Genomic DNA, 27503 nt, shown 5'->3' with positions numbered 1-27503 from the left:
ACTGCACCACTGTTCAGTTACTCCACTGCTCAGTTATTCCACCGTTCAGTTACTCCTAGCATCACTGGATGTTTTGTGCAAACCTTGCTGTGCAATACAATCTTGGGATGTTCCATTCTGACAGTGTATGGGGGTGAACAGTGTAATGGAAATGCCACATGCAAACGCAGCTCCTGAGGTTGAGTGACATCAGGTGGAGCCACAATCAGCAGCACGTGTGTCAGCTATTAAGGGCTCTGACAATCAGCACTTTGATATCAGAGTTTTTAGAGGATCAGGAGGCAACTTGCAGCCCAAATTGCAGGAGCACCAGTCACAAAAAGCGTCAAATATGTAATGTCTCACGTGGAATAGTCTCAAAAATCATGCCAGTGAAGAAATTTATCAGGAAAGAGGAGCTTTCATTGTGTAAGTTGAAGCTCAGCATTAGGAAAGGACAGACACTTAACAGGACAGTCGCTAAGCACCACAAAAATAAAACCTCAAAAATCACTACAGATCTGAATCAGCACCTTGGTGACCAAAACCGCGTGTCATCAGCCTCACAAAGCTGGAATGCGTGCCGCTCGTTTCCAAGGCCGATGCAAAACGCAGGGTAACAAGCACAAAACTAGGACCCCAAGCAATGAATAAAACAAATAAAAGGATAATATGGTATGATGAATCATTTTTCACCCTTTTCCCCGACCTGAACAGGTTTATGTTTTGAGAAAGCCAAAGGACGCCTTCAGTCCTTGGCGTCTGTGCGTACGGGCTGCCGTCTCTCGGCAGTCATTAGGTCTGATGATCGCTCTGTGTGGTTGTATAACCACCAAGAAATATGAGGCCATTTTACAGGACTGGCTGCACCCCACAGTGCAAACACTGTTCCCTCATGATGTTCCCATATTCAAAGATCATAATGTCCCCATACACAAGTTAAACACATTCAGGAATAGTTTCATGAACACCAGAATTAAACCAAATGTCATCCATTGCCTCTCTGATAGCCAGATCTAAACATCATTGAACCGCTGTGGGACACACTGGACTCCAAACTGCGAATACTTGAATCTCCTTCATCCCTCACAGAACTGGAAGCTTTTCCTCTTGAACATATGGTTCAGTATCCCACTGCATGGTTCAGGATCCATACTGACAGCATTAATTAGCATGTTGATATGTGTTTACATTATTGTGTCTCATACATAGGATGCCTAACTCCCATGTGTAACTCATTAGTGTTTCGGTGGATATCAAAGCTTCCAGACATGTGCTTCCACCTGAATGCTGTTCTTTGAAGACAGTGCCATTCTTTTTAGTGCCCACACTGCCCACGCCAGCGGTCCCCAGTGCCAGCAGAGCCAAGGGATATCCCACTGGCATGTGCGAAAAGATAAGACTCTCTAAAAAGACACCTCTGTATATTTCGTACGCTCTCGAGCATGTCACACAGCCTGAGCTCTGCATGTAACCATAAATATCCATGTGTAACAAAGACACATTAATAAACAGCCAGCAATTCTGCTTAGATATCATTTGATTTGAGAGTGTGAACTGGATGGTATGTAGTTCATTCATCAATGAAGTGACAACGTGTTACGAAACTGTCATGTGACATGGTTGTAGAACATCCATCCATCCATCCATCCACCCATTTTCTGTAACCACTTGTCCTTTTCAGGGTTAAGGGGGGTGCAGAGTCTATCCCGAAGGCTACAGGCACAAGCCAGGGAACAAGCCAGGATATGGTGCCAATCCATCACAGGGGGTTGTAGCAATTAATCAGGCTAATTACATGAAACACATAAATACAATAAACACAAAGGGTAAACATTTTATACATATGTTATATTTCAAAAACATGAAAGATATTATTGATATGAAAATGCAAATATGATATGCAAATAAATATGTCTTAGAAACTGTATGAGTAACAATTTTTCACACGTCAATCAGCTGAACATCGAAATTATTATGACAAATATATATCACGCCCATCCATACAAACAACCATCCATCTTCAATAACTGTTAATCTAGTATTATGGTGTTTACAGAGTCCCAACAAGAAGCATGACACACCAAGAGAGAACGGTTTCCGAGCATTCATACATGCACTCATACATGCACTCATTTATACATGCACTCATTCATACATGCACTCATACATGCACTCATTTATACAGGCACTCATACATGCACTCATTTATACATGCACTCATTCATACATGCACTCATACATGCACTCATACATGCACTCATTTATACAGGCACTCATACATGCACTCATACATGCACTCATTTATACATGCACTCATTCATACATGCACTCATACATGCACTCATTTATACAGGCACTCATACATGCATGCACTCATACATGCACTCATACATGCATGCACTCATTCATATATGCACTCATTCATACATGCACTCATACATGCACTCATACATGCATGCACTCATTCATATATGCACTCATGCACTCATACATGCACTGATTCATGCACACAATTGCACATTAAGGACGCACTGTTCTATATCAGATTCATATTTCTCTTATTCCAAGACATGATGACAATCAATGGAGAACGGAATTACTAAAATTAAAATATATATATTTTAAAATACAAAAGTTTATATTATAAAATAAAATAGGCCTTTCGGACGTTACTAGTGGTAGCAAAAGGCAGATACATTAACTTTGCTTGAGTTCGTACTGCTTTAAAAAAAAAAAAAACAGGAACAGGGAAAGGATGTATTAAGCCTAATTTTATTCACAGGACTGACAGCATGGTTACTGCACCATGCCTGTCTCTCAAAACCCACATGGAGACCGTTGCATAAGCGTTATCCATATTTTTTTTACCACGATGTCAAATAACAGAGAAATCGCTTTTACTGCTGCTTTCTGACTCATTTTCACAATCACAACACACAGCCCAGGAACCGTCTAATTTCGGACTTTTTCCCGCAGCCAAAGCGCAAAGCAGTAATAGAAATAAAATCCCCAGACGGGTTTTTAGTTATGGATCCGTACTCGTTTCTGAGGCATCTCTGTGTGTCTGCATGGCTTCACAGGGCCGCGGACGGATTTCTGTAGCAGCTCCCATGATAAATTCAGCGTGTAACTCAGTCCCCGGTGATTCTCCGCGATTCGCCGCACAAACGCCACTCGCGCCGGCTCCCATCCAAACCAAAATCGCTACTTTGCAATATACACGGCTGTATCCGTACAAAATTACCACGCAATGATATGAAAATGAATAAAACATGAAGTAAGTGAAGGTAGGGGAAAGCCCGGAGGAGCCCCAACTATTAACTATGAATAATTTATTTCCAGCGGCGCACCTACCTTCCTTAGTTTACATTGTTGAGTTAAATCGTGCCTCCCTTGCCCGGTGCTGATGATGGTGATGATGATGATGATGATGGTGATGATAATGTCTTCCTGCTTGCAGTGTGTAGGCTGCTATCCTCGACAGTTTGGCATTGGAGAGGCACCCCCGCTGCTGCTTAGGATAGAGGGCATAACGGAGAAGCTGAAAGACAAGCCTCATAATTCGGCAAAATGTTACCGAGAGCCCCCGACCAGCCAAAGGACTACAGGACGGCGCCCCCGGCTGTGGAGGCATGCATGATGCGCTCGGATGCCGGCCGCGTACGGAGCGCTTCCCCGCAGCAGGGATCCCGCACAGAGCTGTCCGCGGTGCTGAAAAGCGGCGATTCCCCCCTAAAAACCACAATATAGCCTCATGCGATTAGACGCCATGGCAAACGCCGGACTTTGCATCTGTCAGGCTTCAAAGTACCCATAATAAATCCAATCCACACGTCCAGAAAGAGGCTACAAATGTTTCGACCGATGAGCTTGAGTGAAATGTGTCAATGCGTCCCGGTATCCCCCGTCAGATGGGTCCAGATTCAGACCCCTAATTTTTGCGAGTTTTACGCTTGGGTGCCCTCTCCTCGTGTCGCCAGTTATTCTCCCTTGGTGTACAAAATAAATACAGCGCGGAAATGCATGATGTATCCTTATACCAATTGGCTTCACCGTTTGCCATTCAAATGGACGAGGCAGTATAGATGGTCCAAACTGACATCAATCAGCCTCGGAGCGTCTCCTCAGCCTCCTTCAGATGAAGGCAGCCCGGCCGGGTATGCTGACAGCGCCGGGGTTCCTGTGAATCAGGGGCTTCGGCTTATTATGCAGATCGCGACAGAAGCCAGGCATAATTATCATACCCTAATACGCAAACTGAATATTACGAAATGATCGCACTAAGATGCGCGTTATTTTTCGCGTCGGTTATTCGATATCTACAGAATGAACGCGGTACATCCTCTTAAAGCTCGTATTTCAGCCATTTTCTTGAAATAAATGGCGCTGAAGAGAATACACGGCATTTGCAGCAACGACTTGGTAAAATAGCGTTGTGCTGAAAAACAAAAACCTCTAAATATAAAGATCCACTATAACAAGGCTCTCCGATACGTTATAAGACTTTAATGAGACGACACGGATCTGATAAATGCTTCAATATTTTATTATCAAGCGCAGGAACACTGACCATATCTATAGACTACATAATATTATTTTTCATTCCTTAATATATTCCTGATGAGTGCTGATCTTTTTTGCTCAGCAGTACAAGAATCCTTAAGATGTCGATAATAAGATGTTTTGGTGGTACAGCAGGACTGAACTAGTATGGATAATATTTCGAGCTTTGTGGGATAATCTATGGATATGGGAAACAATCCAGTCAACAGGTAGGTAGGTGATTAAAAATTCAAGCACACTACCGCTACCAATTAAATAACTTTGCTGAAGATGCAAAACACAGCATTTGTCGAGAATTAAAGAATAAAACGCAACGTTCCAATTATTGAGTCTCGCATCATTAATCAAACTAATTAATTAAACGAAGTTAATCCTAAATTTACAGAAAATAACACCCATCGTTTTGCCCACACGCAGATTAGCATGCGCTACAGCTACCCGGAGCGTAAAGGCTTTAAAGTGAACTATAGCATCCCGCCACGATTAACCGTCAATAAGCTTGGAGCTGTATCTGCGATCATGGAGAAGCTCAGCCAGCGTGTCATATTAGCGCTATCCGCCAGCATTCACCGCGATGACAAAAATTTCATTTACTGATGCAAATGGGCATAAGTGAATAAACAGTCTCCACTGTAAGATTAAGGCTGGATTATTAATCTTGGCGATATCTGCAGGACAGTTCAATCGTTACTGAAAGAAAATTGCTTCTGTTAATTAGATTGTTTAATATATAGCCAATTGTTATGGATGGAAGGCTTTTGGAGTACTGAAATAGTTCTACTACCTGCTGTCCTATATGTACTGTAGGCCTATATATGTTAAAGAGTGACCTGAACAATATTACGAATAAATTAAATAAATTATTAGGGGAAAATGAATTCTAACACATCTAATCTGTATGTAAGTTCTTGATATGAACATATAACCTGGAATTTAAAATTCCTTCATCCATTAGATAATACTACTTTAGTTAGAATCTGACTAAATGAAAAAATTGCAAGTTTTTCTTACACAAAACCAATATTTTGTTGTGCAGCCAGACAGTAAAATCGGAAGATCATAGTTAGCTAGCCGCTTAGCAGAACATGCTGCTTCAGCATCTCCTATAAATAAGGAGCACATTTATTAATTATTTAATATAATGACTGTCCGTGGCCAACAGGGGGCCCTCAGACGTCAGGGCCCCACACCCATGCTCAGTTTGAATGGGGGTAAACAGCGCCACTGAGCCGGGATTTCTCCTCTCTGTAGGACAGCGTTAGCTAACCCTTCCCTGTTGATTCCCCACAGCGTGTTTCGGCTGCCCTCAATAAGGCTCTGACCCACTGGACACTGGTGCTTTTTCTTTATTTGGACATAATACAAAGCTGAGAGTCTAAGGTCAACTGGAATGGTGCCTGTTAATGTGAAGGGCATTGTGGGGCCCCAGGGCAGGCGAGCTGAGGTCTCACTGCTTCAGCTGCATGGGGCTGCCTGTTTGTAGCTTGGAAACAAGCCGGAGATGATTAACAGATGAGGGCATGCATCTCCGGCTCCTTTCAGTAACAAGTAGCTGCTAACAGCCACCTTTGTGGGGGGGGGGGGGGGGTGGTCCCCTGAGCCGCGATTTCCCCCCGTAGACCGAGTGGAAATCCTTTTCCGACAAGAAGCAACTTCTCACCAGTCTTTCACTCTGAAAGCCTGTGTGTGCATTTGGCTTCTTGTACATTTCTGCAGAATTATTTCTAAAGCGGCGATGGTTTTGTGCTTAAATCCTGGGGCCAGTGCAGCTCCCCGATGGTTCTGTGAGTACGGACCCAGCAAATGTCAGCTTCCCACCCGCTGTCTCAGCAGGGCCATGAGCAGCTGAGGGTGTTAGCATTTGGGGCACTTGGCGGTATGTGACTCAGTGGGTTCGAATACTGTGCCTTTGTTTGGAAGGTTGTCAGTTCAAATCCCAGGGACTGTCTGACTGAGCTGTCTCTAAAAATGTACATGATATTAGATAAAATTAACTGCTAAATAAACATTTTCAAAAGTGTTCCATTCATATTTGGTGAGAGCCAAATGGATTCAGGGATTATGAGCACAGGAAGGTCATCATGACGCCCTTACATAAAAAAAGCTCCAGTTTGTTAGAGGTGGACGTCCCCAAAATCCCAGTAGTACAGACTAATGCTCTATTCAAGGTGGAAGCGGAGAATTTATGCATCTAGTGTTAACACCGAGCAAAAAATACTGGATTTCATCAAGATAGCTAATACATGGAGCATATTCATTATGTTGTTGATTCACAATTTGTTTCCTGTTTTTGTTCCACTGTGACACAACAGTGATGTAACAAGATGATCACTGATTATCATGGAGACACAAAACAATGAGATCTGGTGTTCCACCTAACCTCCCTAAGCCAATTCCAGGACTGCCCGGAATGCCATTCCCTACAGAAACTCCTTAACAGTGACAAGCAGCACTTACTAAACACCACGGCGCTTATGAATGAGACTCCAGCCCATCCTTAACAACGTAATCCTAATACATGACACCTTCAGCCCTGCGTGAGAATTATAAAATCTCCGGTGTAAATGGCTCTGCAGTTCATTTGCAGCCTGGCCAGCAGTTTAACGGGGTCATTAGGGCTCTGCATTTTTAGCCATTTTTAGTCACACCCTGCGGTCCGTAACAGTTGTAGCATATAAATCTAAACACTGTCAACAAAATACGAAGATTTAAACAACTGATCTCCAGCCATAACTCATTCTGTTAATTATACCTTTTAAAAAAGAGACTTCGTATTACATTTCAGATGTTTGAATTTGTGGTTCCTCTGTGATCCACAGGCACTGAGACTGACCCTGTTCCCCTAACCTCCCTTTAATTTAATTAGCATGGCTGCTGGCTCGTTGCTCTGTTGATAATGTCTGCCATTGTTGTCACTGAGTTTTCTCCTGGGTCTCGTACTCGGTTGGCTTCCCCTACAAAGCCCAGATCAGCAGGGTCATTTTTCTTCCAGCTTATAAATGAGGTGTCATGTGCAAGGCAATGATTAACACAAACCACTACTGGGCAGCACTCACATTCTTGTGCATCGCACATTAATAATGCATTATTTTGCATTCAGAGAGGTGATCTTACAATTCCTCTTTCCATTAATCACTATGAAATAAGCCTTTTCAACACAGAGAACAGTAAAAGTTACCATTAAGGAGACAACGGGGTTTGTATCAATCGGTAATCGTACACCTTTGCCTGGGGCAGCGGTGAGGAAGAGGCCAATCGAAGTCATTAATCACAGGCAGAATAAGCACACAGTTAGCAATTTGCTTTTAACAATTTGCAGTACACGCACAACGCAGTGCATGTTGTTCAGTTCATTATATGTCAAGAACTATACATGCACGGTTTGCATTTTGTATGGAGAAATTAAATATAGTTTGCATCACATTTGAAAATTGTAACACAATACCTTGAGTAACTTTATATTACAGCAGCACTGCTACAGGGTGGTGTGACGGTGCAGTGCTGTTACCTCTCACTGGCCTCTGGATGTGTAGCCTGCAGGCTCCCCATGTCCTGCCAGATCTCCACTCCAGCTTCCTTCCGCAGTCCCGAGACCCGCAGCTCGGTGAATCTGGCATCTCGGTGCTTCCTGCAGCGTATGTGTACGTCCCCTGCGATGGAGCGGCATCCTGTCCAGCGTGTCCCCTGCCCTGTGTCCTGCGCGCCATGGCACAGGCTCCAGACTCTCAACACCCAGCTCAGTATAAGCAGGCGAATGATGGTTGGACAGAGCAAAATACTAACGAGAAGCTTTAAACCACTATGAAGTGCCATTAATACTCAGGGACATGCAGAGTGATATGAAAAATTAGAAGTTATTGATAAATAATCAACCACTTTAGTTATCCTGGCCTGGAAAATGTGTGTGTGTATATATATGACCTTCATAATAGAAAAGATTACACTATGGTGACAACCTCTGTGATCGAGGTCAATCGATGTCACCTCTGAGGCTGTGCTGAGAAATCAGTGTGTGTATCTGCATGTCTCTGACGGCTTGCCTTGGATTATCATTCCTCCAATCTTCTATATGGAATGTAAGACCTTCTGTTCATTTTGTGACTGCCGTTCATTTTTGTTTCCTGTATTCTTATTTGAATGCAGAATTTAGGTCTTTCAAACATTTAAAATGTTTTATGAATGCATTTGGGATCGTTGAACTCTAATTAATATTCTACAGATAAATCATCACAATATGGTTTTATGCTGCCAGAGTCCTGTTAAATCCACATCAGAACTATAACCTGCAACATGACATTTTCGGAACGAAACTAGTTAGATTTAATAAATATCTAGATATCTAGAGATGTTAATCTAATAAAAGAATAATTTGTGTGTGACTTAGAATGTGTTAGTTAGACAGAGAGATCCCAAGCCTAGACAGGGATCAAGGGCACGATGATAATTCTGTCAAGAAAAAAAAAAAAAGAACAGGAAAAAAATCCTCAGCTGAAATGTTTCGGGGCTGAACAAATAAGGCCAGCTGAATAAATGTTTGGAATTGACTATGGACCAAACTACTCATTCGGCACACCGATAAGTCCATCACTAAACAGAGAGTGTAAATGATTAGAAAAAAACGTTTCGTAATATAAAAATACAATTGGGAAATGGACGTTTTACTGCTTTTAATACGTCTGTATAAAAAGTCAGCCGTCGGACTCTAAGACCTGTACAGAAGTACGGTGAACAGCTCTGTCAGCAGAAATACGTTTCATGTCATTTAATCATTTTTTATAGGTTATCAGTTCATGTCGCAGGTTTTAATCCAACTTCTCATTCCTGTGTAGATGACTCTGCTATATCCTCTCCCACTCACCGATCCATCCATCCATCCATCCATCCATAACTGCTTATCCAGCATAGGAGTGCGGTGAACCTGGAGCCTGTCCCATTAAGCAAAGGGCCTGACACAGGGGATTGCAGCCATTGTCGGGGGTGCATAGAGTCAAATACACTAAGGGCGACTTCGAGTCACTGTGGGAGAAGGAAAAATCAGTGTTCTCAGGAAGAAGACAAAAACTGGAGAGAAGTTTAAACCCCAAAGTCCGGAGTCGTGAGGGAGCAGCGATACCCGCTGAGTCGCCGGACCCCCCCGCCCCCGCGTGCGCCTAAGCCTGCAGTAACACGCCGGTTTGTTTGTCCGTGCAGAAGCACCATATGTCTGCTTTTCCTCTCCACGTTCAGCATCTCCCCGGCTCGGACTCTGCAGGCCGGCTCGCGGTCCAGCCCTGCCCTTAATTACCCGGCCGCAATTGAGTCACTGATTGAACGAAACGCTTACATTTTTAAAGATTTTAATTAAAATCTCATTAAGCTCAACGCTCGCTCTAATTTTCCAATCGCTGTTAGTTATCATTTGGACGGTGAAAAAATAACGACTTCACGGCTCGACATAGACCTATGTTTTGTTTCAAATAATAATAATGTTCATTTTTATTACATTTTTATTAATCACTAAGTATTTGTATGTAGCCCGTGATAAATACAAAGGACGTAAGTAATTTAATTCACATAAACTTGCAGATATGCTTTATTATTATAAAATTAAAGAAACATATTTAATTAGCAAAGCTACTTTTTTGTTAAGGCAATCAGTATTGATAGCCAGTCCTCAAGTAATAAATTCCACTGCATTATCTGAATCATTTGATGCATTTAATTTATATTTTCACTGATAGACTTACCTCTTCTTCCGGAACTCACTTACCAACTTTTTTTTTGACAGTGCAACATATTAATATCATCTCATTTTTGACTGCTGCCAGTAATTTGTAGCTACATCAAAAACACGCTAGAGAAACACGGATCATGCTTCATACGTGTTTGACATTAATATTTTGTATGTAATTCGAAGCAGAACAACCTGGATCTTTGTGAAAGTATATGCATATATGAAGAGATTCCATTTGGAGGTTTGGACTATTTATGACCAGCGAAGGGGACGGAAGGAAAAGGGGAGGACACTGGGGTATTTTCTCTTGGGGAGGGGGCCAGGATGCAATATATAGGCAGCATACAGAAAGGAGATGAGGTGCAGAAGTATTTCTGATTGGAGCCCATTCCCAGACCTGCCACAAGGTCCTTGTCGCATTAAATCTCACTGTTTGAAAGCCAAGCACTTACCTAAGGGCGCATTGAAGGCAGGTGTTATGCCGAAAAAGGCATACCTGCCGTAGAATGCATGCCTGTCTCTAAATGACCGATTGGTCGCTGTTCTGAAACGAGTTGAGCTACTTTGTCAAGTAAGGCTACCGTAGTGCTAATCAATAGCCCCAAAAAACCCGTAAAACTCTAACCTTAACCCCCCAAAAACCTCTAAAACCCTAACCGCCAAAACCCCCCTAAAACCCTAACCCTAACCCCCAAAACCCTAACCCTAACCCCTAAAAAACCCCTAACCCCCAAAAAACCCTTAAAAGCTCAACTCATCAGAACACCGGCATGCGTTATAAGGCAGGGATGCGTTTTTCGGCAGGGATGCGTTTTTCGGCATTAACACCTGTTGTGGCAGTGCAGGGCTGACATTCAGTGCACTCAGAAATTTACATTTAAAATATGTGCTGTGCTCATACCAAAACAAATAATATTTATATAATTATAATATTTGCTCTCATATCAATAAGCAGATGATTTACAGGAGCGTTTTCAACCATAAGAAATGACCGGCTTCTTGCAGAGACTGACCCTGAAGGCTTTTCTCCCGAATGGAAAATAATAGCATTGTGGGCAATTTATTACCCGCCTCCATTATGGAAATGGGAGCTCATTTTTATTCAGTCATGGTAGCGTGTCCTGACCCAGTCAATTCTCCCACACTCCCACAGGGCGGCCAACTTTGGTCAGCTGCCTGACGTGAGACTTTCAATTTCAGACAAGTCTGAACTCGCATTTACATGTATGTAAGAGTTTTTTTTACCTTCGAAATAGTCTGTATGGTTTGCAAACTACCCCGATGCTTTTGATGTAGCTAATTTTAGGTTTATAATGGAAGAATAGTTTTGCCGTAAGACTGCTTGCATGAGCGTGAGAATTGGAATGCATGAGTGTCACGCCAGATGCGCGAGAGTTGGCAGCCCTGCTCTCACTTCCAGCGAAAGCACTAATACGGGGCTCTGCAAATCCAGACCTTGTCTTCAATTCTCCCAGGTAGTTAGATCAATAATTACTGATTCTGATTGGCCAGAGGGTTCACACCTGGCTCACAGGTAAAGGAATGCTGGAAAACCAGCAGGGCTCGTACCTTGATTTGAATAGCTCTGCACTAATATATAATTTTCCCCCGGCACAAAGCAGGTACCCCTGCAGTAAAACATGTGGTTTCCTCTCACATGCAGGCTTTGATCACCATCAGCCTCCAGAAAAAGGTCAGTTAAGTGCCAAAGATTCACTACATCTCACTCCCACAACTGGCACGAGTGTCCCAGGAAAACAAAGTACTTTATCAACTATCAAATAAAAACACACTCTTAGATATTGTGTAATTTGAAGCTGGCTTGCACAGCGAAACTGGTAGTCATATTACCCATAATGTACATAATAAGTGTGTAGGAGTTAATAGTACAAAGAAATAACTGCAGTATCAGTATTTACATCAGGGCAGAAACTGAAACATTGATCCAAACAAACAGTAAATACCTATCAATGCAGTAGAAATGCACCAATCCTTCAGGGTAACACTTTCTTTGTTTATTCTAAGCTACTATTCTGTCAGATACATTTTAGCTCCAGCAGGGGCGTCAGAGGGGCATGGATACCCTGATAGATTCAATACGAAAAAATAATAATTTATACCCAGCCCTTGTATCTCGCAACACTAGCGGGGGGCCCAGAATTTCTAGCTAAGTCCATGGCCTCCGGACACCCCCTTTACGGACCTGTTCTCAAGATCATCTATTACTGCCCTCTAGTGGCATAATACCCATGATTTTTGTTTTTTTCCCGTTGACACGAATTTCATTGGTATGGATGACCCAGTATGCAACACTGTCACTTCGTACCGACAGTGTTAAGGATTCGAATCCCACCCCTGCTCTCTGTGCAGGTTCTTCGTGTTGTGCAGTTTTTCCTCTTGTAGAATATGGTTTAAATGTTATAGTAACACATTACGTACAAATTCAATTATAATACGTACTCGACAATAAACTGTAACGATGCTGTTATACAGGCATTAGCAATTATGTAGCTCTAGGTAATGTTTAGGGCTCAGCACGGATATAAGCCGACTTCGATACTTTAGTTAGTTACTTCTTAATGTCGGTATCAGATAATGTCTATAATTGTTATCTACGGAGATGATCATATTGATTTCTGGGCTTCTGCTGACGTTGTATTCATGCCCGTGAATATGTTTCACTCCAGGGGTAGCCACGTGACACCCCCCTCGCAGCAGGACATTACTCACCTTGCAATGGCAGCCTGCGTCCACAGGAGGTCACCATTTCCTCCATTTAAAGTGTATTTTAGCGTACGACGCTCATGTGTGTCTTGACATGACAAATAATTTAGCAAAACTGTCTGCCTGGCAAAACTTCTGGTGAACACAAAATTAATAAAATGAATACAAATATTATTAAACCATACACCTGGAGAGAGTAAAATCCATTAAAAGCAAAAGTATAAGAAAATAATAATAAAAAATCAGATATAAAACACTTAAACAAAAGTCAAAACTGTGGTTTTATTTGTTTGTACATTCTGCATAAGGCGTATTTTATTTTTGAATGTTTAAAAAGTTGTAAATAAAAGGGGAACGACCAAATTTATCATTAGACAAAAACAGAAAAAGGGAAAACATGAGTTTTAAATAACAGGGGGAAATAAAACAGAATTTTAGTTAAATGTTTCTTTTAATGACTTCAGGGATTAAGTAAAATAAATATGTACTGGAGTGTAAAACAAACACAAAGCTTTTTATAAAAAGAAAACAATGTACACACTGTTTGGGTCTAAACCGTCAAACTGAAGACGGCTGTTTGGAAGTTTGTGGCTGATGTTACAGCAGCACCCGCATGGAAGTGGCAGCTCTTTGCGTACGACATCGCATAAAAAAATAAAAACGAAGTGCAAACGTAAATTAAGAGAGTACTTTGAGCGCCCAGACGGCCCACAGACCTTCTCCTCCTGCCGATTTTTAAAAATGCATAAGCAATAAATCCTAAACGAGGACCATGTGAATGATGGTAACCCCATGACACACCAGCAGATGAATGTGTGGGTGTCTGTGCATTGCTTGAGGGGCTAAAAGTGTGCGTGACCCACAGGAGCGTGACCCTGCATCTTGCTAGGCTTTGGTTTGGACAAGCGGGTCTCAGGGGGGGGGGGGGGGGGCGTCGGCAGGAGGGTGGAAGCCGGGCTCACGGGGTCCCACATACTCTCAGATGGCACTCGGATTAAGACTCGTAACACTACGGAGCATGTGGACCACTGAGTGGCTGGGATAGTTTCACATTTGTCAGCGCTGCGTCTGGCCGGAGCGTCACCGTTCGTAGTGTGAGCTCTACAGATAAAGACTGTTACTGCAGAGGATGACCGACGTGGAGCCTGAGTGAGCTGGGAATGTGGCCGATGTGACTCCCGGTAACCCGTAACAATCACACACTAATGCTGACATCACACACATTGTAAATCAGTTGGCATGAATACTGACGTTGTCATGAAAACGTTGGTCATTCCTTCATCCCTTGTCGATTTCCATCGCAAGTAGCATGGTGCAAGTTTAAAGCTTCTGGTTACTCTTTTTCCATCAAAGGGGGGGGGGCGTGGATGGGGCGGGGGGGGGGCATTCACGGCAAGCGAGGTGAGAGCAGTAAGGACAGGTGGCCAGGCGGCAGACTTTCACATATTGTTTAATTCCATTAGAGTCTGATCCAGCATCTGGTGCATATCCAGGTTTTCTTCTTTAGCGTGAGCGAGTTTCTCTGCCAGAACAGCAAATGAGAGCATTAAAGACCATGATAATCTGACCGTGACATGACCGTACACGACTGACATGACCGTACACGACCGTGACATGACCGTTCACATGCGGCGGCAGGCTTCAGGTTAATTACACAGTCGGCCCTGCCTTCCAACTGACAGGTTGTCACGGGAGGAAGAGGACTCCAAAACAGTGGGTGGGAACACCGAGTCATCAGCGATCAGCCATCTTATTGGTCACTTCTTATTGGTGATGACCCAATGGGCTTAAACCAGGCACTGACTGACAGCACGCAGTTATTCCAAGGGGCGTGGCTATAGGTAGGACCCAAGCGAATTGCCTGCCCACCCAACAGAAACTTAACCAATAATTTGTGATTTAACTTAATTGTCTCAGGACACCCATAAGGGCTCATGGACCCCCCATAAGAGAGAATATATAATTCAGAGCCACAACCCCCCCCCGGAAAAACTGTTAGCTTCCCTCATTATTTCCTTTGTAGAAGTGGCTTTCATTGTAAATAAGGTGGCAGATCCTATGCTACATTTACGCAAAGCAGGGTGCCCACCGAACACACCCAAATGCCCAGCCTGGGGTGGCATCCCGCCAGCTGGTAAATAATCATAGTCGGGGTTCCTCCCATCACCACTGACGCAAGCACGGTCATGTGACGCTCGCCGAACAGAACGTTCAGCTTTTGCAAAACACGCATGCACAATGAGTGGGATATGAACAGGAACATTCATTTACGGTTAGAAGGGTCACTTGCGGCACATTCACTAACAAAGATCCAGAGACCATGAGCACATATATCAAGAATACAGCTGCAATTATGTTCTGGACATGCAGGACTAACATACAGGACGTACAATATTCCATAATAGATACATATATTTTAATTCATATGTATATTTTAATTAGATGTCTGCTCTGGAAACACAGAAGACAGACATAATCCCTGAATTCCTCTTCCCAGTCTGACACCCCTTGCTACACTGTAAGATTTATATGTAGGAGGTCAGCAAACCCTAACATCCTGCAGCTGCCATCATTCATCATTACAAGGAAGCACATGATAAATGCAACAAGCTTCATCTCACGAGACGGAAACATCCAGAAAACATTTCTAATCCTCATTGAGGGCCAGTCTCAGCTCATTAGTGAGAAGACGGTTTTTCTCGAGTTGCTGGTAGAGGCGGTCTGGACCGTCAGAAAGCAGTTTAACAAGAAAAGAGAGAGAGAAAAAGAGAGAGAGAGCAGAGGGGTGTTAGCAACGGTTATTAGAAACGTCTGGTTAGTGGGATTTTATCACAGTGCAAGTCAGCGACCTGTATTCCTGTGAAAACAAAGTGGTTATCACTGAGACTGCCACACAACGTCAATGACCGAGCACGTCTGGAGACAGGGGGTCTATGTTTCCGAACGGACGGGCTAACAATACGGCGGAGAGGGCAAAGCACACAGGTCAATAAAGACTCCCTCCAATAGGATCGCTGAACTGTGAAGGGACCGGCTGGGGAGAGCAGAACGGCCTAAACGCATCATCATTAAAGGCTCATCTCGCACTGAGGAGGTGCTCACTTAGGCATCTAGGGAAGAAAACATATTCGTAAAGCTCACTGATTTATGGGGAAAGCCGTAAATCTACCTGGCTGACAGTCAAATCAATCTATTTACTCATCCGTGAGGAGAAATCACTCCCAAAGCTGGTTTATTAAGACATCTCCTGTAGATGTTGTCCATCCACATTCAGCAGGCAGCTCTATGTCCAGCCATGTCCCTGAATCTGCAGTAGGGCCCAGAGCCCCTGATGTAACTGCCAGCTACCCTCAATGAATAATTCTTGAACCAGCTCTCTCTCCCAACAGGAGTGAGGCTGGAATTCTCTGTGTTGAACACTCTGTGGCTGCGACTCTTTATACTCAATTGGATGGCTGAGACAGAATCTTGATCTGGATTTTTACTTTCTGGACCGGAACCATCCATGTTCACACAGCACACAGACTCTTGGTTGGTGGGGGGGGGGGGGGTTGCATACAGCACATAATCACAAGTGTGTGTGTATAAGCAAATCCATGACACTGAAATGCAGAAATGTGTAGATGCAACAATCACGGTTCATATTATAAATGCAGTTCTGGTAAGCAAGAGTCAGCTGGAGACAGACAGCTGGAGAGTGTTTCGGAATTGGCGAATACAAATTAAATTTTAAAAGCAACAAGCTCACGGGAGTGACCTCTCAGGAATGAAGGGAGGAATGAAACAGGACAGACAGGGAGAGGCACTTGGCTATCAAGGAGTCAACTAGGCATGAATGCAGCTTTGCTGCGCTTCCAGTGAATGCCCAGGTAGAAGCCAGAGCAGAATCACAGTAGGAGCTACACAAGATCCACCAACAAAGCAAGGACCTAATACTACTAATATTCACATCATCAGAAAGTGCAACACTAAGAGCATTCAGGCTAGTAGAGGGAGAACAACTGCACCCAGTGTCAATACACCAAAGTCTTACTCTTACAATGGAAAAGAGTGTTATGCAGGGGACAACATGCAGGGGGCGGTATGCAGGGTCAAGCTGGTATCAAAACACGGGAAGAAGCAGGAAGGGGTCAAACACACAATCAGACACAGTGATCTGCAGCAGAGGTCCGCCGCTGACTTCGGAGCAGAGCGACAATGGGGTGAAGGTGAGGATGGGTGAGCAGACGCAGTGGGCGAGGAGGGTCACATGGCGCTCATGTCGCTGAGCGCGTGGTCCAGCTCCTCGCTGACGCTCCTGTACTTCACTCTCTGTCTATGCAGCTCATCTTACAGAAAATTATGGGATGGCAAAGAGAGCACGAGTGGCGGGGGAGACAGAGAGTGGAGAGATGAAGAGGTCACATTCAGCAGGGGACATGCAGAGAGCGACAGGTAAGAGCGGCAGATTCCACAGGCACGTCATGGACGACTACAACTAGGCTCAAATTAAGGACCCCCGGAGGATGTAAACTGCATACATCATTACATCCACACTGTAAATGGAACAGTGGGCCCATGCAGCCTGGGTTACCGGCTTACTATGTGCCCTCAGCTGTAAAATACAGTGCGCTGGCATTAACTCTCCTTCCCAAGTAGCACAGAAATGCGCTAAACTGCTACAGCTCAGGTAGAAAACTGCTACCGCTGCTGCTACGTGCTGATCTGGAATCAGCGTGACGACATGTAGACCCCAGGAAGCAAAACACATTCCCAGGGTTGTTAGCAGCTTGCAGTGACTCCTGCGGTCACATGACAATCAGCCTTCCAAGTATGAAATACACTCCTGCCTTATTCACAACACCAGCTGAAATTCATTTATTTTGTTTGGTCAGCATCTGTCCAGGAAGGCTACTCTCCAGAAGGCACATGAGAGACGCGGCATGTGTGTGTAATTCAGTGTTAATCTAAAACAAGGGTCATACCTTCAAGGTCGTCGATGGCCGTCTCCAGCTTGGTGACTGATCTCTCGGCAAACTCGGCACGGGTTTCAGCCTGAAGGGTAAAGCGGCTGTAACTTTAGGGAGGATTCAAATGGCCAAAACAACACCCAACATGAGCATGCAGACGGACAGGCAGACGGACAGGCGGCGACTAAGAGGCAGACAGCAAGAGACAGAGAGACAGACAGATGGACGGACGACGAGAGACACAGGCACAAACGGACAGACAGATGGACAGGCAGACAGAAAGGCGGAGACAGAAACATACAGTGAGACAGAGACAGACAGGCGGATGAACAGAGTAAGATAGACAGATGGAGACAGTCAGACAGAAACAGAGACAGACAGCGAGAAACAGACAGACAGAGAGATACAAAGATGGGCAGAAAGACAGAGATGGACAGAGAAAGTGAGAGTCAAAGAAAGAGAGAGAAAGAGACAGATGAACAGAGAGCAGGACAGAGAAACAGAGAGAGAAAGACAGAGAAAGATGGAGAGAGAGAGACAGAGACTTAGTGAGACAGATGGATAGAGAGACAGAAAGACAGAGAGAGAGACAGAGTGCCATGCAGCACCCTTAGGGGGGACAACTTGCCTCTTTCAGCTTGTCAGCGAGGACCTTTATCTCCTCCTCGAACTTATCCTCCTGGTTCGAGTACTATGGATGGAGAGCAGGACCTGTCAGCTCGTCCAACGCCCCCCCCACACCTGCGGTACATCCTCACCTCCCCATCACTGCTAATCTGTTGTTAATCTGTCGCTAATCTGCTACAGACCTTCCGATAATCGGCCATTAATCTGCCGACAACCTGCTGATAATCTGCTGCTAACTACTAGCGGTTTAAATGATCTGCACACCCCTGCTGCAGCAACATCCATTAATACTCTCAAGAAACTGAGCAGCTCCACCATCCCGGACCAGCCCTTGAACCCGATGCCCGCCTACCTTCTCAGACTGGGCCTCCAGTGACTTCAGGTTGTTGGTCACCGTTTTCAATTCCTCCTCAAGCTCAACACATTTGCTGGCATTTAGGCGTAATCAGAGAGCAGAGGGCCAGGATGGGGGGCAACAGGATAAAAAGGAGGGGGGGGGTTCAGAGAGAGCGCACACATTAGGGGGGGCGCAGTGGGGCAGGGACAAAACCAGAGTAAACACAGACGGAGAACACAAAGTAAATGGAGGCACGGCAAGCGGGGGGGAAGCACTCGGGGGTGTAACACAGCAGGGAGGCCCGTGACCGCGTGCAGGCAGGCGCTTCCGGAAGCTTCCGCAGACTCAGCACCGGACACAGGCCCTGCTGGGTTAGGGCACACGCACTGAGAGCTGAGCGTCGATGGCCATAAAGTCTAAAGGGGGGGTGTTAGAAAAAGAGGGACGGGAGGCGAGTGGCGAAGGACAAAAACGCAAGTGGCAGGAGACGGAGAGGCGGCAAGAGGCATTAGTGTGACAGGGGCCGCGCCGGGCAGGGTGGGGGGTGGGGGGGCCGCGCCGGGCAGGGTGTGGGGGGGCCGCGCCGGGCAGGGTGGGGGGTGGGGCGTCCGGCCGTAGTACCTTGATGTTTGAGGCCTTTAAGGATTTAACCTTTTGGTCCTTAAGCCTCTGCTCATCCTCCGCCTTCCGCACGCGTCTGTTAGTGAGTGTGACAAACAGGTGACTCGCCATGCAGCGTGGGGACAAGCCGCGGTGTCACAAAGCCCCTGTCACTCCACTTAGGAGAGAAATCTGGGGACAGCGTGCGTGTGAGTCGGCGTGCATGCGAGACGGCAGCATGCAGCCCGATCCTGGGGCTCCCTACTTCTCAGCCTGCTCTGCCCGCTCCTCTGCCCGCTCCATGTCGGACTCGATGACCACCAGCTTCCGGGCCACCTGCAGAGAGAGTGGGTCAGTACTGGCGGGTCAGCACCGCGGCCCGATTCGAACCCGAGGTCGCCACCGCCTCGGGGAACCTGCCTCTTCGTATTTGCGGTCGGCATCCTCAGCGATGTGCTTGGCCTCCTTCAGCTGCACCTCCTGCAGTTCCATCTTCTCCTCGTCCTTGTTGGCCTTGTTCTCGATGACCTTCATCCCCCTGCGGGCGGGCAGACGGGAGGTCGGCGTCAGGCTCCGCGGTGCCACCGTAAGAGGACGCCGCGGGTCACCGGCACAGAGCTGAAACCGCGACGCGCTGATGGCTTTTCTGGAGGAGGCACAGGCCTGAGCAACAATGAGGCCACACAGCCGGGATGTATCTCAGCTTCATGACTGGCCACACAGAGGCGCTGATTATACGGCACAAAAGCCGCATTATTCCAGGGAAATGCTGTTTATCCTGGGCGCCACTCCTCCTGAAACAATCCCTGCCTGTTTATTCCCAGAATGCCTCTCTCTGTTATATTCGAGCGAAAACGCCACCCTTAGCTCCTATTGGACATTCAGACAGCATAATAAACATCTACAAAACATATGATTTAATGTTACAAAATGGGGGAAAATCCTCTTGAAAACGATCAAGCTTAAAGTGGCCTATTTAAAAGTAGTCTAAGGCTAAGTTCACGCTTCCAGATGTTCAAATTCAAGTTCGCGGACAACTTACTCTTCAAAGAGCAAGTTGAGGGAGGCGTAAAAACAATTTCCCCACGGGGATCAATAAAGTATCAATTATTATTATTATTATTATTAATATTAATATTATCCGATCGTTATATATCGTTCACACTAGGCAACTTGATGTTTGTAATCAGGAATCTTTAAGTCATGATGGTTTACACACTACAAGATCTTTCATCTGGAGGAATCGCTGACACTTCGGTCTGGTCTCCGAACTGCTTTTTGTCACAAAATCACATGCGTGAATGATGTAGGGAAATGACAATCATAGTGTCGACGCTCTTCAAACCGTTAAAACACTTAAATCAAATGACAGCACATATGCTCAACATGTACAAACGTGCAGCAAATTAACCCATGTATACATATACATTTCAGGAAAGATATATATCTGGAAAAAATTAAGAGACCAGAGCAAAATTTTCAATTTCATTCATTTCTCAATTTATAGTTATGCACCTGTGTGAAATATACATTTCTTGCAAACTCCAGCCTGGCTCTTCCCTGCCTCTCATTAATGAAGGGCTTCTTCCTTGCTTTAAAGGTCTTCAGTCCTGCTTCTAGGAGCCTGTTATGAATTGTCCTAGCAGTGCACTTCACAACACTTAATGTTTCCCATTCTTTTTGAAGGTTACTTTAGGTCAAAGTCACTTCTGCCATCTACCTGGCTGGTTTCTGGTCTCTCCCAGTGTCTCCTGCTTCACCTTGTTCTTGTGTACTGCTGTCTTTCTTACTTTGAGCCTGGAAGCAGCCTGCCTCGCAGTGTAGCTTTCTGCCAGCAGAGCCAAGATTAAACCAGGATCTACTAAGTTTTTCCAGAGCTTTATGTATGCGAACACCAGGCCCCGGTCGAACACGCCGGCCAGCACCAGGCCCCAATCCAACAGCACAGCCCCATTCACTCCACAGACCCACCTCTCGCTCTCGTCGGCCGCCTTCTCCGCCTCCTCCAGCTTCTGCAGGGATGTGGTCAGACGCTCCTGGGCGCGGTCGAGCTCCTCCTCCACCAGCTGGATGCGTCTGTTCAAGCTGGCCACTTCCCCCTCGGCCTGGCAGACCACAGCACGGCAGGGCAGCCAGTTAGGGCCGGCACACGCAATGCACAGACTCACACACCGCTGTTAGCCTTCAGATTATTAACACCACAGGCAACCATGTGCCCAAGATCAGGAAGTTCACTGATAAACTATCATCCTTGGGCCCCTGATCAAGGTCCTTAACTCCATGACTGGTCCAGGGCAGCAGGATAAATGGCAGACCCAGCTTCCCCAAGCTTCACCTATGTCTCAAAAGGCAATAAAAAGATGAAATATGCAAAAACTAAAGAAATCTCATGTGGCTGTGTGTACAGCATGCTACACTGGACATTTTTAGCACAGTCTTTTTATTTTAATGTTTATGTTTTTTAAATTGTTCTACACACAAGTGAGGACCAGACTGTGTCCCTGTAGGAGTTAAGGGGTTTGTTCAAGGCCCCAACAGTGATATGATTACTCTGCCAGCCATGGGATTTGAACCCACAACCTTCAGGACACAGACACCGATTCCTGAGCCACTGAGCTGCACTGTACTGCATGAGACAGGCTTCATGCCCCCACGACCCTGAACAGGATATGCATTTGGTAGGTGGATGGATAAATGGATGGATATTGTTTCTGACTGTGCTGCAACACACAAGACACAGCTGCAAGTCACAGCACCACATTCAATTCAGGGCAATAAAGTGTCTACAATTTCAAAAGTGAACTGAGCTTCCATCTCACTTCAGGAACAACCAGCAGCCACAGAAACAGACAGCTTGTGAAGCGACCCAAGCACCAGCTTCCACTTCCCGTTCATGTAGTGCTGCCATAGCTTCCTCGCTAACCGCGACCATGCTCGGCCGCGACACTCAGCTCCTCATGCCCTTATAAGGTAAACTAAAAAAAGCTGAAAGCGTGTTCAGCAAGCAAATGACATTCTGGCCTTTTTACTCGGAATCCTTTGTAGACATCTGAATTTTGAGCTTTCCCTTTGACTTGGCCCACTCAAAATGCTGTCATGAAATGCACTGTACATTATAAAAGGTTGCTGACACTTTATTTTTCCATGTACATAATACATACCAGCTCACTGAAATGAACAGAAAGCCTGTCAGTACGTTTGTTAAAAGTGTCCATTAAGTGTGTCTGAAAAACCTCTCTGTATGAGTTTAAACAATCAAGTAATTAATTATTAGAGATTAATCAGCGGGTAATTACATCAGCTTCCAAACCAGCTATTACAGTAAGTTTGGTATAATGTTTGGGTCTAATCCACATATATTCAACCAATACTCTCATTTTGGTTGTCTCAGTGCCATAATACAAAATAAAATCATTTCAGTCGGTTGTCAGCATCAGTTGTGTTTCCTGATTTCTAGAAAAGTCTTCTTCCTTTTAAATATGCAACTTCTAGCGGTCAGATCATTCGACTTTCTAGCAAATGCAATGGAAATGCCGAGTACCCGAGCCGAGCCGAGCCGAGCCACACCGAATACCTCCCTTCAATAACTCATGTCTTTGCACATAAAGACATCACGCCTACCAGCTGCACATCAGGATCGAGCAACACCAACCACCCAGGACCTTGTAAGTGTTTCCGGCTTTGATCTTGATCACAGTGAGGATGCAAACATGAACACGGTACGACGAATAACGATTCTGCAGCTCATCGGTGCCCATAAGGCAGCATCATCTTACGGATTCCCTGGCTTCCCTCTCCAGCATCAACTCCCTCTGCAGGATCTTAGCCTTCTCCTCGGCGCTGTCCGCCTGATCCTGCAACGACTTTATTTTTCGCTTCACCGCTTCCAGCGACGTTAAACCCGCCATGATCCCGATACGGCGACGCTTTCGGCGATTTAACACTACCAGAAACGCCCCAGTATCTATGCTGGGGGACGGGCAAAACGGCAGCAGCGACTACGACTATACCGGAAGTTCCCCAGTCTGGTGTTTTGTGGTCTGACCATAACAGGAAATCGAGGTAACCCCGGCATCCAATCAAGAGGCAGGATCGCTACAGAAAAGCGCAAACCACGCCTCTTCATTGGCGACGCACGTTGGGGAGAACGCTGCCTTTCCGTAGGGCGCAAAACGAAGAAAGCTTGTATGTGGCCGTGTGTCCCGAAGATCGCATTTACAGCAGCGTTTTTATTGTCCGGGTGGTTCTTGGGGAAAAACATGTGAAAATTCTGATTTTATTGGCACATATCCGAGCTGTGATTTTTATACCGTTAATTCAATATATACAAAACACAATAGACATTCTTAAGCAGTGAGGGTGTCTGCAGTGAGTTCGCAACATTTAAAAAATGATGCACAAAATCTCGGGGCATAGTTCAGTGTATATTTAATACTAATTGAATAGAAACAGTATGACACAGTTGCAGTCTTGAATTACGTGTTTGCGGAACTGGCTTATATTCAGAGAAAGGTCAGAAAATAATAGGCCTAAAATTATTATGGAGGAATAAATAGTACTGATGGGAAAAGCATGCTTCTTAACCCACTGAGAATGGAATAATTTGGATGCTGTAAATCACTGGTTGACCCCATGGGAAATGGGTACAATCAGTCGGTGACTGACAGCGCATGATAATCCCACCCATGTTTCTCTCTGTGCAGTTTTCCCACCATTATTCATCCATTCATCTATCTTCTAAATGCGTTCCTGTTTTTCTACCACTAATAAATAGGAAATTCGAGCAAAGGTGTAGTGTAGTTCCTCGGTTGAACCAGTAGGGGGGCTCTTGAACACAAAGTTTGTATACATTTTTCACAAATTAATTGGCCTATGAAAACATGCACAATTATGTCTATAGCGGAGCGATATATGGCATAATCACTATATATTCTTCTAAAGGTTACATTTTCTCCCTAAATGACAATATATCAGAAATATCTAAAATCTGTTTTTCAGCTGTCTTTACTATTGATTATAACAGCCTGACTTTTAGCGGTTTAAGTAAATGAAGACCACATATATCTTGTTAATTCCATCAATACGGGACAACTTGTGTGAAAGTTGTCATCTGCAAGGATGATGCGGCATGTCTCATCCTCTGTATTTACGTCGGCTATTATCCTCTAAGGCAGTTCCAGTTTCTCGTGTGCATCTTTAGAGTTTCACAGTAAACTGTCCTCTGTAATGGTCCGGGACGATCCGATGCCTCATACTGAGGCTGTGTTACGCAGAATAGGACGCGCATGCAAGGACGCGCGGCCAGAAACGGCCGTAAAGTTAGGGGGACACTCTCAGGGTCTGGCGAATTACCTTGGTGGCGACCTCATCAGCGCTCAGCAGCTTTTCCTCAGCGGCTTGGAAATCTTCAAGCGCTTTATCTCTCTCGTCTTCGGTGACACGCATTTTCTTTTCCAATTGACTTAATTCATCTTCTAACTACACATGCATACAAACGAGAGTTGGTTTACAAGTCAGACACTGAAGGGTACATTTCACGCGCAACTTTTACCTTATTTCATACAACACTCTCACGCTTCTCTTACATAAAAATCGTTTTAAACAGTAGGCTATATTCCCACAAATAAATAAACCGTTTTGCATTCAAATCCGTAACCTGTTATAAATCCACACCGGGGCGGGTGGGGGGATGGATCCGTTATACTTAGAGTGGCGTTTGGGTGCTTTTTAAAATCCCCCCTGGCATACGCATTTTAAACGCACACCTCCTTGCAGCGGTCCTCGGCCGCTTTCTTCTCTGCCTCGGCCTGCTCTGCCCTGTCCAGGGCGTTCTCCTTGTCGAGCTTCAGCATCTGCATCTTCTTCTTGATGGCATCCATGGCTGTAGGTGGCTGGCGCGGGCTCACACAGGTCTCAGAAAGCAGAAGAAAGTCTCCGGGGAGAGAGGTATACGGACGTCCGTGCGGGGTTTAACGCTGCGCTGATGTGCGGGGGAGTCCGGACGCTACCGAAATATGTGTTTTTAGAAGGGCGCATTCCTCTGGACATCCAATACTTTTATGGAAACAGCTCCTGCTGGCCTCGTGCCAACCCCCCCGACTTATTAAATAGATCTGCCGGGCGATTCGCTCTTCCCAGAAGTTTCACCAGTGATGTGACTATATATGGGATCTCCTGGGCAAGAAGACAACACCCACCAAAAGACCGGTATTTCTCACATTGCAGATGCTTAACCGCGGAAACACTTTGCACTGGGAGGATAAAAAGTCCATATATTCATAAAATGAGGCCTACATAAGTGATTTGGTTAATGTTTAGGCTACATATGTACACACGTAATATAGAACAAAACTAAATTAATCAACAAAGGCGTAATATGGATGCATTTAATGTGTAGCATACGTGTAATAAGACCACCACGCAGAACTGGATAACCAAAAACGCAAACTAGATGGATGTAAGAAATTTCTTCTTGTATTCCGCTGATAGTATATTATACAGCTTATCGGGGGCCACACGTTACGAAATTTTCCCTTGTGGGTAACATAATTATTTTACATTTGCGTGTTACATTTAGGGTCAGTTCTCAAGCACATGCTAAAATTATGTAGCAACAGTCAACATATTTTAACACGGAATTTCATACTTATTGTCTTTTACCTTAACAGAAATTTCTGAATTTGTTTTAATTTTAATGTGGATGAAACTGAAAAATAAAAATGAAATAAAACCACGAAGATGTGTAATCTCAAACAAATTAGAAAGGGGCTTTAATTGCTCAAATCACAATAAGAAACAGTACTTCATATTTTTGGGGACGCCTTGCAGAAACTGTCTTCAGTTTTCTTGGTCCCAAGTAGCTTCACTGGTTTCGTGGGAAATCATTCCTGTTCATGATTAGCTTTTCAAGGGTTAAAACTGCCCGAGATGGTTTCTAAAGTACCGGATGCTCAGAAATATTCAGGGAATGACTCTCAGCTCATTTGTTAACGGCACGTTTCATTTATTATACTTAAAAGTCATGTGCTCGGAAAGAACTTTATGAAGTGAACAAAACATCAAATACTTCTGCATTCAGGCGAGTGCATCTGGAATATAATTTTCATAAATTACTATGACTAGGTTCTGGGAAAAAAAACTGAAATTCCGAAAACTGTGCACGGGAAAATATTGTAACATCCTCTTTGACAGGAGGGAGGATGCCGACCATTTTAATGAACTTTAAGGGTTTCCTGTGTTTACAGACTACCCGCGGACACTCCGGGTTCACGTTGGGAGGAGCCTTGCTTCGTCTGGAGCCTGTTTATTTGACCAGTGCTGCTCTGGGGAGAACAGTTATGGTAGTTCAGTAAAACTGAGAAAATTCCCAGGCTCCGCCAAACTCTCCGTGTCAGTGAACAAAACACGGCAGTGCTGAAGTCTTGAACCTCTTCTTTCCACCTTCATAGATAGTTGAGATGTCGGTGTTTGACATTACGGAATTTAACCTTGATAACTTGACAAGTTATGGCTTAAATGTGCAAAGTAAATGGAGGCAATGGGGCAATTGGGGGAATTCCTGTTTAATAGCTCTGTGATCCTTAGACGACGCCTCGCAGGGACCGTCTTTACATGAGGCTGCGCATTCAAAAACACCGCAATGTAGCACTATCTGATGCAGTTCTGTCACGATGATGATGATGATGATTGATTGATTGATTGATGATGAGTTATTAACGGAGAACACAGCATTCTTCATGCAGAACAAATAGCATCAACATATAGCAACAGAACAGAAAGTGAGCGCTTTCGGCCAGTGGTTTTTCGGTGGGCGGTACCTGAAGAACCGACACCAGCACAAGCCGACTTTGCTTTGCTTTGCTTTGATTCTTAGTTCTGAATCAAGTAATTAGAATATAATTGCATCAAACTCTTGCCTCTCTCGTTTATGAAATGCAATGAACCATGGTATACTTTGGAATAAAGATCATAGTACAATATTATGTGCCACAATTAGTATTTTCCATGT

At 44.7% G+C, this 27503-nt stretch overlaps 2 protein-coding genes across 15 annotated transcripts in view; both read right to left on the bottom strand.

Annotated features, from left to right (window-relative positions):
* The window catches only part of LOC111847652 (transmembrane protein 266-like), a 28898-nt gene extending 24428 nt beyond the window's left edge, over nt 1-4470 (bottom strand). Inside the window, exon 1 of one of the 2 annotated variants that reach the window (XM_072718175.1) lies at nt 3337-4470. The gene's annotated coding sequence lies outside the window, so the exon portion shown is untranslated. The remainder of the gene's footprint in view (nt 1-3336) is intronic. The other variant, XM_072718174.1, reaches the window with a different exon arrangement.
* An 8774-nt stretch (nt 4471-13244) lies between these two features.
* Nucleotides 13245-25574, bottom strand: LOC111846827 (uncharacterized). Of its 13 annotated transcripts, none has more exons than XM_023817473.2 (9): nt 25261-25570; nt 24848-24973; nt 21467-21600; nt 19916-20033; nt 19761-19831; nt 19517-19592; nt 18560-18622; nt 17947-18016; nt 13245-14504 (listed from the first exon to the last, which is right to left on the bottom strand). In XM_023817473.2, exons 1-9 carry the CDS (start codon nt 25372-25374, stop codon nt 14422-14424), a joined length of 855 nt encoding a protein of 284 aa, XP_023673241.1. In that variant the 5' UTR covers nt 25375-25570; the 3' UTR covers nt 13245-14421. The 13 variants fall into 13 exon arrangements, with proteins under 13 accessions (XP_023673241.1, XP_023673227.1, XP_023673284.1 ...); XM_023817459.2 differs by lacking the exon at nt 19517-19592 and adding an exon at nt 18911-18986 and having other exon boundaries at nt 25261-25560; XM_072718172.1 differs by having other exon boundaries at nt 14417-15703; nt 25261-25573.
* Nucleotides 25575-27503: the final 1929 nt, after the last annotated feature.

This window comes from Paramormyrops kingsleyae, chromosome 11 (assembly GCF_048594095.1).
Source record: "Paramormyrops kingsleyae isolate MSU_618 chromosome 11, PKINGS_0.4, whole genome shotgun sequence".
In the NCBI taxonomy this organism is placed as follows: Eukaryota; Metazoa; Chordata; class Actinopteri; order Osteoglossiformes; family Mormyridae; genus Paramormyrops; species Paramormyrops kingsleyae.
The sequence above is the reverse complement of the archived record's forward strand: the minus strand, read 5'-3'. Positions and strand labels throughout refer to the sequence as shown.

What these genes read in the sequence shown, in the direction of transcription:
- LOC111846827 (XM_023817479.2), bottom strand. Translation starts at nt 25,374, where the DNA reads ATGGATGCCATCAAGAAGAAGATGCAGATGCTGAAGCTCGACAAGGAG. An exon ending in CGGGCAGAGCAGGCTGAGAA is followed by an intron (nt 19,593 to 19,760) that starts GTAGGGAGCCCC and finishes ACTCACTAACAG; the next exon opens with ACGCGTGCGGAAGGCGGAGG. An exon ending in GGCCATCGACGACCTTGAAG is followed by an intron (nt 17,311 to 17,946) that starts GTATGACCCTTG and finishes ATTTTCTGTAAG; the next exon opens with ATGAGCTGCATAGACAGAGA.